Source organism: Coregonus clupeaformis, chromosome 20 (assembly GCF_020615455.1).
Source record: "Coregonus clupeaformis isolate EN_2021a chromosome 20, ASM2061545v1, whole genome shotgun sequence".
In the NCBI taxonomy this organism is placed as follows: domain Eukaryota; kingdom Metazoa; phylum Chordata; class Actinopteri; order Salmoniformes; family Salmonidae; genus Coregonus; species Coregonus clupeaformis.
The window spans coordinates 41,950,667-41,966,588 of NC_059211.1; the positions used below are offsets into that span (position 1 = coordinate 41,950,667).

Genomic DNA, 15,922 nt, shown 5'->3' on the forward strand with positions numbered 1-15,922 from the left:
TAGTTTGGGCTGTCAATTGAAAAGAATCCTGACAAAGCCGTTATTTTGTGTGTTCAGTGCAATGTCAACTATGCCCTCTTAAAACATTGACGTTTTTTCTCAGTATTGCCTTACACATAGAGCATAATGCATACTGTAAAGCAAAAAAATTATATTAAGACTAAAGTAGCTAGGTATAACAACAGGTTACAAGCCCTCCTCAATCCAGTTTTCTTTACAGATGCAGCAGCTTTCCAAAGAAGCCCAATATGATCTGTGCTCTCACCATTCCTCTGTGTGTTTGCTAAAGAGAGCGCTGAGATTGCTTGCCCAAATTCCTGTCTGGAAGATGAATGATGAAAGCAACATGCAATAGTAGGCTGGAAAAATACTGTGTTAAACCTCAATAGTGGACTTCTAGTTCATTGAAAGTGGGCTATACTGTTGGTTAACACAGACATGGAAGGGTTATAAATGGAGTAATATCAGTAGTGGCGGTGGAGCAGTGGTCAGAGAGGAGTGTAGTTTCTAGTTTTATGAACAGTGTATTCTGGTTTTATCTTATCTCAGTTTTTTCCCTGCCGCGCACTTTATTCACGCGCTCGCATGCACGCAGACCACTCCTTTTGCGTCCCCGTTCGTTCCATCTTCATCCTGTCCTCATTTCCTCCCGCCTTCTCCCTTCTTCTGCCTCCTCCTCTCTCGTGTCGATGCGAGGAAACGCTCATTTGATTGCATTCGTGAGAAGTCTTCGAGTTCCCTCACGGAGAAGGACATCGAATTTTTCGGTACCTGCCTCGAAATTCGATGACGGAATCACCCAATGAGCGTAATCTATCAAACCCTGCATAATCGCGTGTCTTTTTGCCGTGTATGTGCACCTCGGTAAACGGGATTGTATGCATAAAGAAGATAAGCATTATGAACCTGAACAATTTGATTAAAGTATTGGGAGCAATGGCTGGGTGTTCATCTATCGGTTTACAATGATATAAAGCGCATACCCGCAGCATCTTGATCAATATCCTATTATCACCTGAAATCTGCTATTAGAATAGGAAGACCATTTTATGATTTGTTTACAGTCTAACGTATTATGGCCAGCATGTGGATGCTCATTTGTTTTGTCTTGAAAGAGACCCATTTATTCCTTGTCACTGAAAGGCAAACCGCACCATGGTTTGGTGCTCCTTGAGTAGGCTACTCACCTCTGCACATACCTGCCATAGAAGGCTACGGCCCGGTTTTGGAATTACAATTGGATTGAAATAAATTCTATAGAACAACCCAATGGACAATTACTCACATCTACAACGTAAGTGTGCATTTTATTGTTAATACTGTAAAGCCGTGTCATCAATAGGAAACTGCATCTAATGTAGTGAGCAATGACATAATAACAAAATATTGCACCTCACTCAATAGATCACCGTTACCAATTGCAAGCTTTTTATAATGTTTTATGAAGATTATGTTCACATTTCACATATAGGCTAGCAGCAGTGAGTTCTGCATTCACTTCACTCATACGTATATGATTCATTTAAGTGAAATAGTGCCTTTAATTTGGTATTACACTCACATCTTGCTTATGTCTTCAATGAGAACCAGTGCACATAAAGCCCCCAAGAGCACAGTGCAACTGGGACATGTTAAAAACCAGCATATTATCCTTTAGCTGGGACTCAAGTTTGATAAAGACTTGGTTCTATTTATATTATAATTAAATATATCCATTATTAGTCTTTCAATAACCTACAGTATAGGCTACATCAGGCTTGATGTTTATATTGATCCATGAGTCACTGTATGTTTGCACCCAGGTGCCTTGGCTACTTGTTCCTGATATTCATGATTGACATGATTGCACCTCTATGATATCAGAGCTATTCAAGGTGAACCCTGCTCATCTTAAAAAATTGAATGAGGATATGGGTCTATTAGTAGTCCTATAGTACAATCCCATTTCAATCCAATCAACTGTTTCTTAAATTGATAAATTAATGAGAAGGTCATGAAATGCCTGGTGTTTATATGAGTGGCATAAGCAGGTCATTCCAACTCATACTGCAGTGCCTTGATACAGGTTGGCTTGTGTCTAAATCCTGTTGCAACCAATAGGAATTGATCTGGTTAGAGGTCCAGTCAATTATGCAGTTTAATTTGGAGTTGACAGCTTCCATTTTGCATACAGTGCCTAGTGAAAGTCTACACACCGCTCACACATTTACATTTTAGTCATTTAGCAGACGCTCTTATCCAGAGCGACTCACAGTTAGTGAGTGCATCCATTTTTTTTATTTTTTTTTTCATACTGGCCCCCCGTGGGAATCGAACCCACAATAAATGTCTTCACATTTTGCTGCCTTAAAATTAAATCTAAAAAGGGATTACATTTGATTTTACTCCTATCGATCTACCCAACCTAGTCCACATTTTCAAATTAAAAGACATTTATTGTTTATAATTTATAGTGCAAAGTTGGTAGGATCTTATTTTAAATGATTCACAGCTGTAATGGCTGCCAAATGGATGCTAGGGCGGCAGGTAGCCTAGCGGTTAGATTGGCTAGCCAGCCACCGGAGGGTTGCCAGTTTGAATCCTGGGTCCGATGGGAAAAATCGGGTGGGAAGTGAGCTGGCAACTGGAGGGTTTCTGATATCAAATCCTAGATGCCATTGCCTGCTGTTGTGCCATTGAGCAAGGCACTTAACCCCACACAACAGCTCCTGGGCGCCCAGTGTCGGAGCCCCCCGCACCTCTCCAAAAACCCTGTATGTGTGTCTTTCGGAGGGGTTTGGTTAAAAGCAGAAGTAAAATTCTGGTTGGACCTTGTATGCAATTGGCCAATAAAGTGATGTTAATCTAATCTTAATCAAAGGTGCTCCCACAAAGGATTAACTCTGGGGTATGAAGACACGCAATCAAGACATCTTCGTTTAAATTTGTATCAATTTGGAAATGTTTTATTTAACTTTGAAAATGTGGAGTAGGTTGTGTAGATCAGTAGGAAAAAACTAATTGTTTTATCCCTTTTTATATTTAATTTTAAGGCAGCAAAATGTGAAGACTGTGCAAGGGGTGTGTAGACTTTCAGTAGTCACTGTATATTTGACTGAGGTGTTTCATTTCTCATTTGGTTCATATTTTTTGCTTATGGATAAAAGCTGTCTTCCATTCTCATTAGTAAGCAGGTACTGTTCACATTTTGTGCCTTTGAAGGGGCAGATGAAAGCTGAACCTGCCAGTTAGTCACGTCACTGGAAAAGAGGCAGCAGCTAACTGCTACAGGCTGTACCGTTGAAGTTAGCTAGCCATTCAAAGTTGACAACAGGTCTTCCACATTCATATATCTCTATCTTGAGTTTTTCAGTGAAACATTCTAATTAACTCATTGATGTCTACACATTTGCCCATTTAGTGCTCTTAAAACAACTGCAGAAATAAGCCAGTGGGCCCTATTCCCACTACGAGATATGAAGGAGAGTCTGAGGAGCAGGGTGGCGAAAGAGAATTCTACTTTTCAATTCACATTACATCCTTGCCTTACCTTTCGTTGTGGCTGGCGATGCGACATTCTTGGTCCGCAGCTCAAATTGACCGGGAATATCACAGTAGCCACTAGCAAGTAAGAACAAACTATTCAACAATGACAGAAACCATTATTCTAAAACATTGCACTATTGAATAATAACCGGCTTCGAGGGCATTATCACATTTATACAACGGGTTACCAACATATTCAAATAATGATTGACATATTTTCATTAAAAACATTATTTTGATTATATTTATTCATACTATTTCATCCTTCCACAAGATATAGTCCCGACACAAATGTAGGGTTGCTACCCAAGCCGGCTGGTCGTTTGATTTATCGGTTCGGTTGCCAGAGACATGACCCAGTCGTTCAGTCTTTTTGTTCTGTATCTATGGACGCGACCCAGTCGTTCGTTCTAAATGTTCGATTGCAATACTGGCTGGCAACGTTCTTATCCCTTGCTTGCTAGCTAGCCAACTACGGCTAATTTACAGTCACGTCAAACAGTGCAGCCAGAATAACAACAGTATCTGCATTTGCATTTGTTTAAGCTGTTTTCTAGTCACATTTATTTGGAACATCCATAACAATGAGCTAATGAGGCATGATTTCACCTGGCATAGAAAATGTGCTCTCTTGTCAGGACACTGTTGTTCAGAGGAGCTAGCCAACAACACAGCTAACACAATCACTTCAAACTGAAGCTGGAAAGACTGAAAACTAGCTGCACTTCATTTTGTTTGACCTTTTTTCAATTGACATTTCTTTGTATATATCCATACAAATGATGCCAGCTGATTCATGATTTCGACTGGCTGAGAAACGCTGTCTGCCTGTCAGTCTGTCTCATCCCGACTCCCAACATTTTCATTACTATGGGACAGCTGGAGATCGATTTTGAATATTGAAACAATTTTTAAAAAATGTCGGAGAGACAGAGAGCAAGGTTTATACAAATATCCGCTATTGAAAACTAAATGTTAGTCTAAAAGAAATGTGAGATAATGTCTAGATGCTTTTTATAGTGGAGATCAAGTTTATAAATTGCCTGGCTGGGCTGATGAGACAGTGGATTGCGCGGTCATTTTAACGTCATAGATTTAGCCAGTGGTAACTTGTGGAATAGATACCGGTTGGAATTCGGTTTTAACCAATCAGCATTCAGGATTAGAACCACCCGTTGTATAATCTTGAATAATGTAACAATTCACAAGCATTTGCAGACAGTTAAAGGGTTTATTTACTCGTCTGTAGGCTACACTCATTACATTTGAGCTTCAAGACAAAAAGCACAGCATGTCTCCATCAAGTAACGTTAACCTATCAAAAATGTACGATTAACTCTCTCATACGAAGACATAAATACAGTAGGCCTACCTTACAACATTACTTAATTTTGATCATTATAAAGTATACCTGGCGCCGACGAAGATGGCGGCCTCGCGACTAGCTCTTAGGAAACTTTGCAGTATTTTTTTTTTTTATGTATTTTTTTTAAATATTATTAGCTCAGAAAGTGTTTTGCATCATTACATACAGCTGGGAAAAACTATTGGATATCAGAGCAGCGGTAACTCACCAGCATTACGACCAGGAATACGACTTTCCCGAAGCAGATCCTTTGTTTGCTCTCCCCAGGGCAACTGAACTGATTCCAGCGGCTGACCCAAAACATCGCCGGCGGAGGAGAGGCACCACCCACCGCTTCCAAGTATTCTACTCGCTAATGTTCAATCTTTAGTTAACAAAGTCGACGAACTACGGGCAAGGATTTCTTTCCAGAAAGACATCAAGGCCTGTAACATACTCTGTTTCACGGAAACATGGCTCTCTTGGGATATTCTGTCGGAATTGGTCCAGCCAGATTGGTTCTCAGTTCATCGCGCAGACAGGAATAAATATCTCTCCGGGAAGCAGAAGGGCAGAGGTGTGTGTTTCATGATTAACGTCTCGTGGTGTAATTGTAGTAACATAGAGGAACTCGAGTCCTTCTGTTCACCCGACCTAGAATATCTCACAATCAAATGGCGACTGTATTATCTCTCAAGATAATTTTATTTGGTTATAGTCACGGCCGTGTATATCCCCCCTCAAGCCGATACCACGACGGCCCTCAAAGAACTTCACTGGACCTTATGCAAACTGGAAACCACATATCCTGAGGCTGCATTTATTGTAGCCGTGGATTTTAACAAAGCAAATTTGAGGACTAGGCTGCCGAAGTTCTATCAACATATCGACTGTTGTACTCGCGCTGCTAAAATCCTCGACCATTGGTATTCAAACTTCCGGGATGGTTATAAGGCCCTCCCCCGCCCTCCTTTCGGCAAATCTGACCACGACTCCATTTTGGTTCTCCCTTCCTATAGGCAGAAACTCAAACAGGAAGTACCTGTGCTAAGGACTATTCAACGCTGGTCTGACCAATCGGAATCCACGCTTCAAGATTTTTTTGATCATGCGGACTGGGATATGTTCCGGGTAGCTTCCGAAAATAAACTGGCAAAACATCAGTATAGAGACATAGTGGAGTCGCAATTCAACGGCTCAGACACGAGACTTATGTGGCAGGGTCTACAGACAATCACGGACTACAAAAATAATACCAGCCACGTCGCCGACGTCTCGCTTCCAGACAAGCTAGACTCCTTCTTCGCCCACTTTGAGGATAACACAGTGCCACTGACGAGGCCCAATACCAAGGACTGTGGCCTCTCCTTCTCCATGGCCGATGTGATTAAGACATTTAAGCATGTTAACCCCCGCAAGGCTGCTGGCCCAGACGGCATCCCTAGCCGCATCCTCAGAGCATGCGCAGACCAGCTGGCTGGTGTGTTCATGGACATATTCAATCTCTCCCTTTCCCAATCTGCTGTTCCCACATGCTCCAAGAGGGCCACCATTGTTCTTGTACCCAAGAAAGCAAAGGTAACTGAACTAAATTACTATCGCCCTGTAGCACTCACCTCTGTCATCATGAAGTGCTTTGAGAGACTAGTCAAGGATCATATCACCTCTACCTTACCTGTCACCCTAGACCCACTTCAATTTGCTTACCGCCCCAATAGATCCACAGACGATGCAATTGCCATCACACTGCACACTGCCCTATCCCATCTGGACAAGAGGAATACCTATGTAAGAATGCTGTTCATTGACTATAGCTCAGCATTCAACACCATAGAACCATCCAAGCTCATCATTAAGCTCGAGGCCCTGGGTCTGAACCCTGCATTGTGCAACTGGGTCCTGGACTTCCTGACGGGCCGCCCCCAGGTGGTGAAGGTAGGAAACAACATCTCCACTTCGCTGATCCTCAACACTGGGGCCCCACAAGGGTGCGTGCTCAGCCCCCTCCTGTACTCCCTGTTCACCCATGACTGCGTGGCCAAGCACGCCTCCAACTCAATCATCAAGTTTGCAGACGACACAACAGTAGTAGGCTTGATTACCAACAATGACGAGACCGCCTACAGGGAGGAGGTGAGGGCTCTGGGAGTGTGGTGCCAGGAAAATAACCTCTCACTCAACATCAACAAAACAAAGGAGATGATCGTGGACTTCAGGAAACAGCAGAGGGTGCACCCCCCTATCCACATCGATGGGACCGCAGTGGAGAAGGTGGAAAGCTTAAAGTTCCTTGGTGTACACATCACGACAAACTGAAATGGTCCACCCACGCAGACAGTGTGGTGAAGTAGGCGCAACAGAGCCTCTTCAACCTCAGGAGGCTGAAGAAATTTGGCTTATCACCTAAAACCCTCACAAACTTTTAGAGATGCACAATTGAGAGCATCCTGTCGGGCTGTATCACTGCCTGGTATGGCAACTGCACCGCCCACAACCGCAGGGCTCTCCAGAGGGTGGTGCGGTCTGCCGAACGCATTACTAGGGGCAAACTACCCGCCCTCCAAGACACATACAGCACCCGATGTCACAGGAAGACCAAAAAGTTAATCAAGGACATCAACCACCCGAGCCACTGCCTGTTCACCCCTTTTATCATCCAGAAGGCGAGGTCAGTACAGGTGCATCAAAGCTGGGACCGAGAGAATGAAAAACAGCTTCTATCTCAAGGCCATCAGACTGTTAAATAGCCATCACTGGCACATTAGAGGCTGCTGCTGCCTATTGAAATCACTGGCCACTTTAAGAAATGGAACACTAGTCACTTTAATAATGTTTACATATCTTGCACTACTCATCTCATATGTATATATTGCATTCTATTCTATAAGATTCTTCTGTATCTTAGTCCATGCCGCTCTGTCATTGCTTGTCTATATATGTATATATTCTTAAATCTCATTCCTTACTTTTTTGTGTGTATTGGGTATATGTTGTGAAATTGTTAGATATTACTGTACTATCGGAGCTAGAAGCACAAGCATTTCGCTACACCCGCTACAACATCTGCTAAACACGTGTATGTGACAAATAAAATGTGATTTGATTTGATTTTCATTTGCAAATCATTGCATGTGGTAAAAACAAATTGCTACTGAAAATGTGGGTATAAGTGAATTCATTGTGACGGGCTGTTTTGTATGGAAGCCCATACACGCCACCCAAAAAATGTAATAAAATGCCTCATGATTTCTCAACGTGCATAATTAGTCTGTGTTTCAGTCTGATCAACTGTAGCCTACTGATAACAATCACAGCTGTAGGTAGCCTAGAGAAGCCTATGAGCTCTGATCCCATCTGGGCCTGACCAGGAGAAACATAACGTTATGTATTTATAGTCTAAAATAGGCCCATTTATTTTTGTTCTGAGAAAATGTGAATGTGATCATACTTGGTTCATATTCAAACTTCGGGTGGCTAGGCTACCTAGGCCTTATTAATAAAAAATGATTGACTGGAATTAATCAATCAACACAAAAGTGATGACATACTGTATGAGTATCTTTTTAATTACAGATGCAAAGGCCTACACGATGCAACCCTGCATACAGCGAGCTCAGCCCTGTTAGTTTTGTTGTCCAATCGCAGTTATTGTCTCTTTGTTGTGTAAAGGGTTTTAATGTTTTCATCTTCTCTAGGGCCAGGAGTTTTTCCAGGAGTTTTTTTTAACCATATGACTTGATTTGAAAAATGATTTGGTCCCATCATAGCCCATACAGCTGATTTATTACTGCCATACGCTACAACTAGGGTCCAGAGTTGGTTAGGTTAGCCTAAGACCAGATCAGGAAAAACTCAGGGCCCCAGGAAAACAATTTTCCCCACACCACTATGGGACCTGTGGTGCCACCTATGAAATCGTACAATGTTACAAATGAAAAAACATATCCTATTTGCAGTGGCGAATTTAGCATGTAAATCTTGGTGGGGCAAACTCCCCCCAATTTTGTTTAGATGCATGCCAGCAAATCCACTACACTAAATTGCACTATAAGGGTGACAAACGGTGCCCACAAACTGTTAGGGCCTACATAAAGAGTCCCAACAGCAGTGCCAACACCTTACCACTGCTACACCTGGCTATCAGTGGAGCCTTGTCTGGCAGCGAAGTAGTTCATTCAGCCTCATTAACTGCCTTTTAAAAAAACATAGCTGATATGGCTGACTTGCTTAAACAAATGTGGTTTCTACTGACAATTGAGATTTACAAACAATGGCATAAGGGGACGACGAGCGGATAAGAGGCAATCCGTAATTTTGATTAAGATATTAATGAGCGAGCTAGGATGGACGTAGTCAATATAACTATTTGATCAGCACTTTTGAAATGTACAGCGACAGAATTCAGAACATGGGCCATTCTTACAATATTCTCCCTGTACACCAAGTCAGAACCGTAGGATAAATAAAGGGGGCATATAAGCAGACAATGAAAGATCTTACAATATTCGATGATTACATTTCTCTAAAACAGGCTATAGGCGACATGTGCACCACCAAGTCAGAACAGTAGGCGAAATTATGAGGGGAAAAGGGACCAAATTATTAGGGTGAGGCACATGGGCTACTAACAGCTTACTACACAACATACACTTAGTATTACTTTCTTAGCTACAGCATACATATCTCCTTGGCATATTACATCATTAATGCAGCAGCATACAATACATTTTTGGACTCACCTTGTTGTGCTGAGCTCACTTGAACAGGAAGGTGGCGCGGCGGTCCTTCTTGTGTGCAAATTTTGTCATCAAACTTTGTCATCAAAGTCTGGCATTCTCTGGATTTATGGTGCTTTCAAGACAACTTCAAAAAACAATGTCGAATCATGGTGACGTCAGTGATCTTCAGGTCGGAGCTCTAGAAAAAGGCCTGAGTTCCCGGCTTGCAATTCCGAGTTGGATGACCGTTCAAAGCATATTTTCCCAGTCCTTGCTAGTTTTTTTCAGAGTTCCCAGTTGTCTTGAACTCACTGAAGTCTGAGATTTCCCAGTTCCGAGTTTCCAGTTGTTTTGAGCATGGCAGAAGTCATGCTGGATTGATAGCATGGCCAATGTTGAATGTTTATCCTTTTAAGCTTGGAAAAGAGACCCTTAAACCCAGACGTGGGACCACACACCCACTCCACTGAATAGCAGGCTAGTGATTGCTTTGCAATGCTTGCAGTTAGCCACTGATTACTTCCAAACCACTTATTGTTTAATTTGCGATTTCCAACTTGTATAATGCTTATGTCCAATGGCCGATGATTTCTATAATTTCTCTTCATAATTTCTCTTCATGTGACAAGAATTGAAAAGGATTTGCCAGTAGATTGTTGACTTGATTCATGATGATGACTGCTAGCTTGCTAGCTAAGATTTTGAAAGTATGATGTTGACATGATCAGTCCAATCAAAGCTACTGTAGACATAACGTGATTTGACGTCATTTTATCTGTGGCCAATGACCTTGAGGCTTCTTGGATGGGCACTTCTAATGTAACTCTATGTCAGCACCCAAGGGGCTTGAATGTTGGAGCTCTACCCTTAGATGTTGCGGTGACGTAGTGTCCCCATGAGTGACAGAACACTGAGCCAATCACGGCGCAACTAGAGAACATTACCAACCCCTACGGTCCGCATTTTCCGCTGGCTGCCCCACCACCACAGAAAGCACTGAGCTAGGCTGAAACACCTGCATTTTGGAGCTGCCTTACTCAAGAAATAAAAAAAGAGACCATGTTTGTATGCTGCTTTATTAATGCAATGATATATATATATTTTTTTACATTGTTTTCAAACTGATATGTGACACGTATTAATGCCAAAATAACATGCAAAACAGGTGGGGTAGCGGTCCAGACATAATATATGCAGCCTATGGTATTTTTACGAAAAGTGTAGTAAGTGTGAAGAGGCTCTTGGTTAAGCCCCCATAACCCTATTTGTGTCTTTCAACAATTAACATAAATGCTTTTTATGTTGTGTGTTAATGAATTGTGAATTGTGAGTGTTTGTGTCACGGATTCGGCCGAGGCTGCTCCTCCTCCTTGCTCGGGCAGGCTTCGGCGTTCGTCGTCCCCGGAGTACTAGCTGCCACCGTTGAATGTTATCGATGTTTGTTTGGTTTTGTCTTCCTTGTACACCTGTTTCCATTTAGTCTTCATTATGTCCCCTATAAGTTTCTCGTTTTTTTGTAGTTAGTTGTGTGTAATTGTCCGCCTGTCCGTAGGTGCTGTGTATTTTGCTCTCATGTATTTAGAGTACGGACGCACTATTTGGGTATTCTTTTGTATTTTGTGTATTTGCGCACTGTATGCGTAATCGCTCGCCTCCGTTGTTGTTGAGGCCCGTTACTTTGTATTGTCGTGTTTCGAACAATTAAAGTCTGTTGGACTAAGCTGCTGTGTCCTGCGCCTGACTCCAACACCACATCCACATCAGCCCTTGACAGAATTACACACCCTTATGGAGTCAGCAGGAGCAGCAGCAGCACCCGAGTCGCTGGAGGATCGAGTCAGCGGTCAAGACGCCAGGATCCATCAACTCGGATCCGCCCTGCAGGAGGTGATCAACACTCTGCGCCGATGGGAGACCGGAGGAGTGCCCACACCTCCTCCAACCTTACCACCACCATCGGTCAGTCCTCCCATCCCAGCTCCGGAATCCAGTGAGATTCGGCTCTCGCTCCCGAGGGCGTATGATGGCGCCACAGCCGGGTGTCAGGGGTTCCTCCTGCAGGTGGCCACCATACACCCGGCGCCCTCGGGATACGAGAGCGTTTCTGCCCTCATCTCCTGTCTCTCCGGCAAGGCGTTGGAGTGGGCCAACACCGAATGGAGGGGAATAGACGCCGCCACCATCACCTACGCAGAGTTCTCCCGCCGCTTCAGGGCAGTGTTCGACCATCCACCTGAGGGGAAAGCGGCGGGGGAGCGTCTATTCCACCTCCGACAGGGGAAGAGGAGCGCACAGGAGTTCGCCCTGGAATTCCGGACTCTAGCGGTGGATGCAGGGTGGAATGAGCGGGCCCTCATCGACCACTATCGATGCAGTCTACGGGAGGACGTTTGTCGAGAGCTGGCCTGCAGGGACATCAACCTATCGTTCGACCAGTTGGTGGACATGTCCATCTGTCTCGACACCCTGCTGGCCACCCGCGGACGTCCCGAGTGGGGGCCGTCCATTCCACCCTCCAGCACCTCCGAGCCGAGCCCTATGGAGCTCGGGGGTGCTGGCGCTAGAGAGAGGAGGAGAGGGAGCCCGAGGGGGGCCGTCCCCTGCACCAACTGTGGCCGTGGAGGGCACACTGCGGCTAGGTGCTGGGGAGGGTCTCCAGGGGGGACGGGACAACAGGCCACGCACTGGGGGAGTCATTTCAGGTGAGTAGGCGCCCCACTTACCCAGAGCTCTCTGTTGTTCACTTATGTATACCTGTAAGATTTCCTCAGGTTGCACCTCATTCCCAGCATAAGGCGCTAGTCGATTCAGGCGCAGCTGGGAATTTTGTTGATCGGAATTTTTGTGTAAGGTTAGGGATTCCCCTCCTTCCTGTTGATGCTCCCTTCCCTGTCCATGCACTAGATAGCCGCCCGTTGGGTTCGGGGTTGATTAGAGAGGTCACAGCACCACTTAGGATGAGTACGCAGGGGGGTCATGAGGAAACTATTCAGTTACATCTGATCGACTCTCCTGCGTATCCTGTGGTGCTGGGGCTTCCCTGGTTAATTACCCATAATCCCTCCATTTCGTGGCAACAGAGGGCTCTCAAGGAGTGGTCTGCCCAGTGTGTAGGGCGATGTCTAGGTGTTTCCGTGGGGGCGACCTCGGTGGAGAGTCCGAACCAAGTGCCCGCAATGCACATTCCCCCTGAGTATGAGGATGTAGCACTCGTGTTTAGCAAGACGAGGGCGACGCGGTTGCCTCCTCATATACAGGGGGATTGTGCGATAGACCTCCAGACAGGAGCAGCGCTTCCGCGGAGCCATGTGTATCCTCTGTCTCAAGAGGAAAAGGTGGCTATGGAGACATACATAGCCGAGTCTCTGAGACAGGGATACATACGGCCCTCCACTTCCCCTGCGTCCTCGAGTTTCTTTTTTGTGAAGAAGAAGGATGGAGGGTTGCGCCCGTGTATTGATTACCGTAGTCTCAATCAGATCACTGTGAAATACAGTTATCCACTCCCTCTGATTGCGAGTATGACGGAATCATTACACGGAGCGCGTTTCTTCACAAAACTGGATCTCAGGAGCGCCTACAACTTGGTGCGCATTAGGGAGGGAGATGAATGGAAGACAGCATTTAGTACCACCTCGGGTCATTATGAGTATCTCGTCATGCCATATGGGTTAATGAATGCTCCTTCAGTCTTCCAATCCTTTGTGGACGAGATCTTCCGGGACATGCAATTACTTTGTATTGTCGTGTTTCTAACAAGTAAAGTATGTTGGACTAAGCTGCTGTGTCCTGCGCCTGACTCCAACACCACATCCACATCAGCCCTTGACAGTTTGTTAGTTTAACAACTGCTAATCAATTACTAGCTTTTTACATTTTACAAGTCTAAATGAAGTTCCGAAGTTTAGAGGACTCTAAACTTTCCTGGTATTTGGATGCAGAATAGTGACACGTGATTTGAATGTTGGATGACCCCAACTGGATCTGTAAACACAGTGGAAAAGGTGTTCTTTGGTGTGGCATCTGTCCATGGACACGGGCAGCTGCTGTCTGTGCTTCCTTACATATACTATTCATCATGTTTCACTGATTAGTCCATCTGCCAACCTGAAAATGTCAGCCATTTCTTTTTGCAAATAAATATATTTCTACTAACAGTATTTTTCTCATATATTGGGCTGTGTTTGAGTCCGTTTTCTTTTGACCAGTTTGTGTATTCATTGCTGGAGCAACATACCAAATTAGCAGAAGATCTCTGCAGGGCAATAATATGCAGCTCTGAAGTCAAACTGAAGAGAACATCAACATCAGTACAGTTATAAGCTTGGACCTATTGTGCCAGTATCTCTTTTCAGTCTCTATTAACTTTATCTTGATAGATGCCAATATGTGTCAGTTGTCAAAATTGATATGGTATCGTCACTGCAGTTGATTTTCTGTTCACTGATGGGAGCGGCCGGCCTTTGTTTGTTAGTCATATGGGCAGGAGACTTCGGTCTCCCTGGCCTGCAGTGGGTGTGCATGGACGAAATAACCTGGTGGACAGGTGTGAGGAGATTAGGTGTGGCGGTGGTGTCTCCCGTAAGCACTGCCATGGGAATGGATCAGGCCTGACTGCAGCACAAAACCTGAGTGACAGTGTGAGGGGAGTGATGTTTGTATGATGGGCCGTGGCGCTGGCAGGAGATTAATGGGCCTCTCTCCAGTAGCAGAGAGAGAGAGCGGAGAGGAGCCAGGCAGGGCAGACAGGCCTGACTCCTCTGGATCCCTGCCAGGCGCTCTGGGAGAGCATGGGGCCTGTTGCCAAGGGCGGCCCATCCATCATCTACCCATCCATCTTGCCCCTGCCTGGACAACCGCCTCAACCACAACATATTACCAGAAACTGTTGCAAAGTGTCTCCAAATCTGTCTATTCAGCCACTCCCACTACCTCTTAAAGACAAATGGCAGAATCCGCAAAACATGCTGCTCCTTCCAAATTACCTTATGGTGTGTCTGCTTTGAGTTGAGTTGCCAATGGACCCCCACTGTTGGCTTGAAGAAGGTGCCATGCAGAATTCAGGCCAAATCCTTATCTCCATTAACCCAATGTTGAGCTCATCAGATGCTCTCTGGAAATAAAGCTTCCTGTGTCTGGCTCTACCACGGAGGGGTTTACCATTGGGGCATAACTAATGCATTACAGATCTAACACAGGACACCTCAATAAGCTTGAGCTAATATCCTTCCTGCTGATGATAGTGTGAGAGTGTCACCGTGAGGTACAAGATGAGAGGCACCATAAATTTGTTTTTTTATAATTCAGTTTTGATATATGGTTGGGGTTTCAATTGCTAGTACCATTTAATCAACTGTAGATTTTCCTGTAACTAAGCAACATAAATTGCTATAATATCTATCTTTCTACTACATGTACAGTATGTGTTTGATTTAGACCTTTCAATGAAAAGACACTGATTGAGAGGGTAATATACTTTAATGACTTCAATAAACTGACTGCCTCTCCTTCCTAGCTTCATAGTGCACATCGAGAGGGGAATTGCTCCTCTGTTTTAATTTATTACTGCATGCCTGTCACAGTTGTTCACTTCATTGCGTTAAATAATATGGTGGCGTTTCAATATTAGTCACCAGGAGTGATATGTTTTACTGTCAACAAGTCAGTAAATGCTCTTCATGGGTTTACAAGCGTTGAGCCGTATTCTACCACTTAACTTCCTTTATCCACCATAGACAACCGTTGTTAAAGCCTTCTAGGAGATTGTTTCCTCCTGCTGAGTAGTTTTAAGGTGTGTTGAGTGGGGTTGCAAAGGGAGGGTATATTACTGGAAACTTTCGCAGTTTACCAGTAAACTACCAGTGGCGCAGTGGTCTAAGGCACTGCATCGCAGTGCTAGCTGTGCCACTAGAGATCTTGGTTCAAATCCAGGCTCTGTCGTAGCTGGCCGCGACCGGGAGACCCATGGGGTGGCGTCATCCAGGGTAGGGGAGGGAATGGCCGGCAGTGATGTAGCATGAGCATGGCGGTTGCAACACCAGGGTTGTGGGTTCGATTCCCACGGGGTGCCAGTATATAATAATAATGTATGCACTCACTAACTGTAAGTCACTCTGGATAAGAGTGTCTGCTAAATGACTAAAATGTAAAAATGTAATCTATCACAAGACATCTAGTGGCCCTTTTGGGTACTTCAGATTATCAGAGGCGTCTGTAATAATCTCTGGCCCTCTGAGTGGCTTTATCACATGTAAAATATATGAAATAATTGAATAAAATGATTTTAAAATTTTAAAAAATATGACAAAGCTGTAAAATATTATCCTAAATAAAA

General features: G+C 44.3%; 1 protein-coding gene across 2 annotated transcripts in view; it reads left to right on the forward strand.

Annotated features, from left to right (window-relative positions):
- The first annotated feature begins 556 nt into the window (after positions 1-556).
- Positions 557-15,922, forward strand: part of LOC121533422 (leucine-rich repeat-containing protein 7-like) — a 98,983-nt gene continuing 83,617 nt past the window's right edge. The window contains exon 1 of one of the 2 annotated variants that reach the window (XM_045205497.1): positions 557-1,294. In XM_045205497.1, coding sequence (XP_045061432.1) covers positions 1,270-1,294 — 25 coding nt within the window. In that variant the 5' untranslated portion in view covers positions 557-1,269. The remainder of the gene's footprint in view (positions 1,295-15,922) is intronic. The other variant, XM_041839363.2, reaches the window with a different exon arrangement.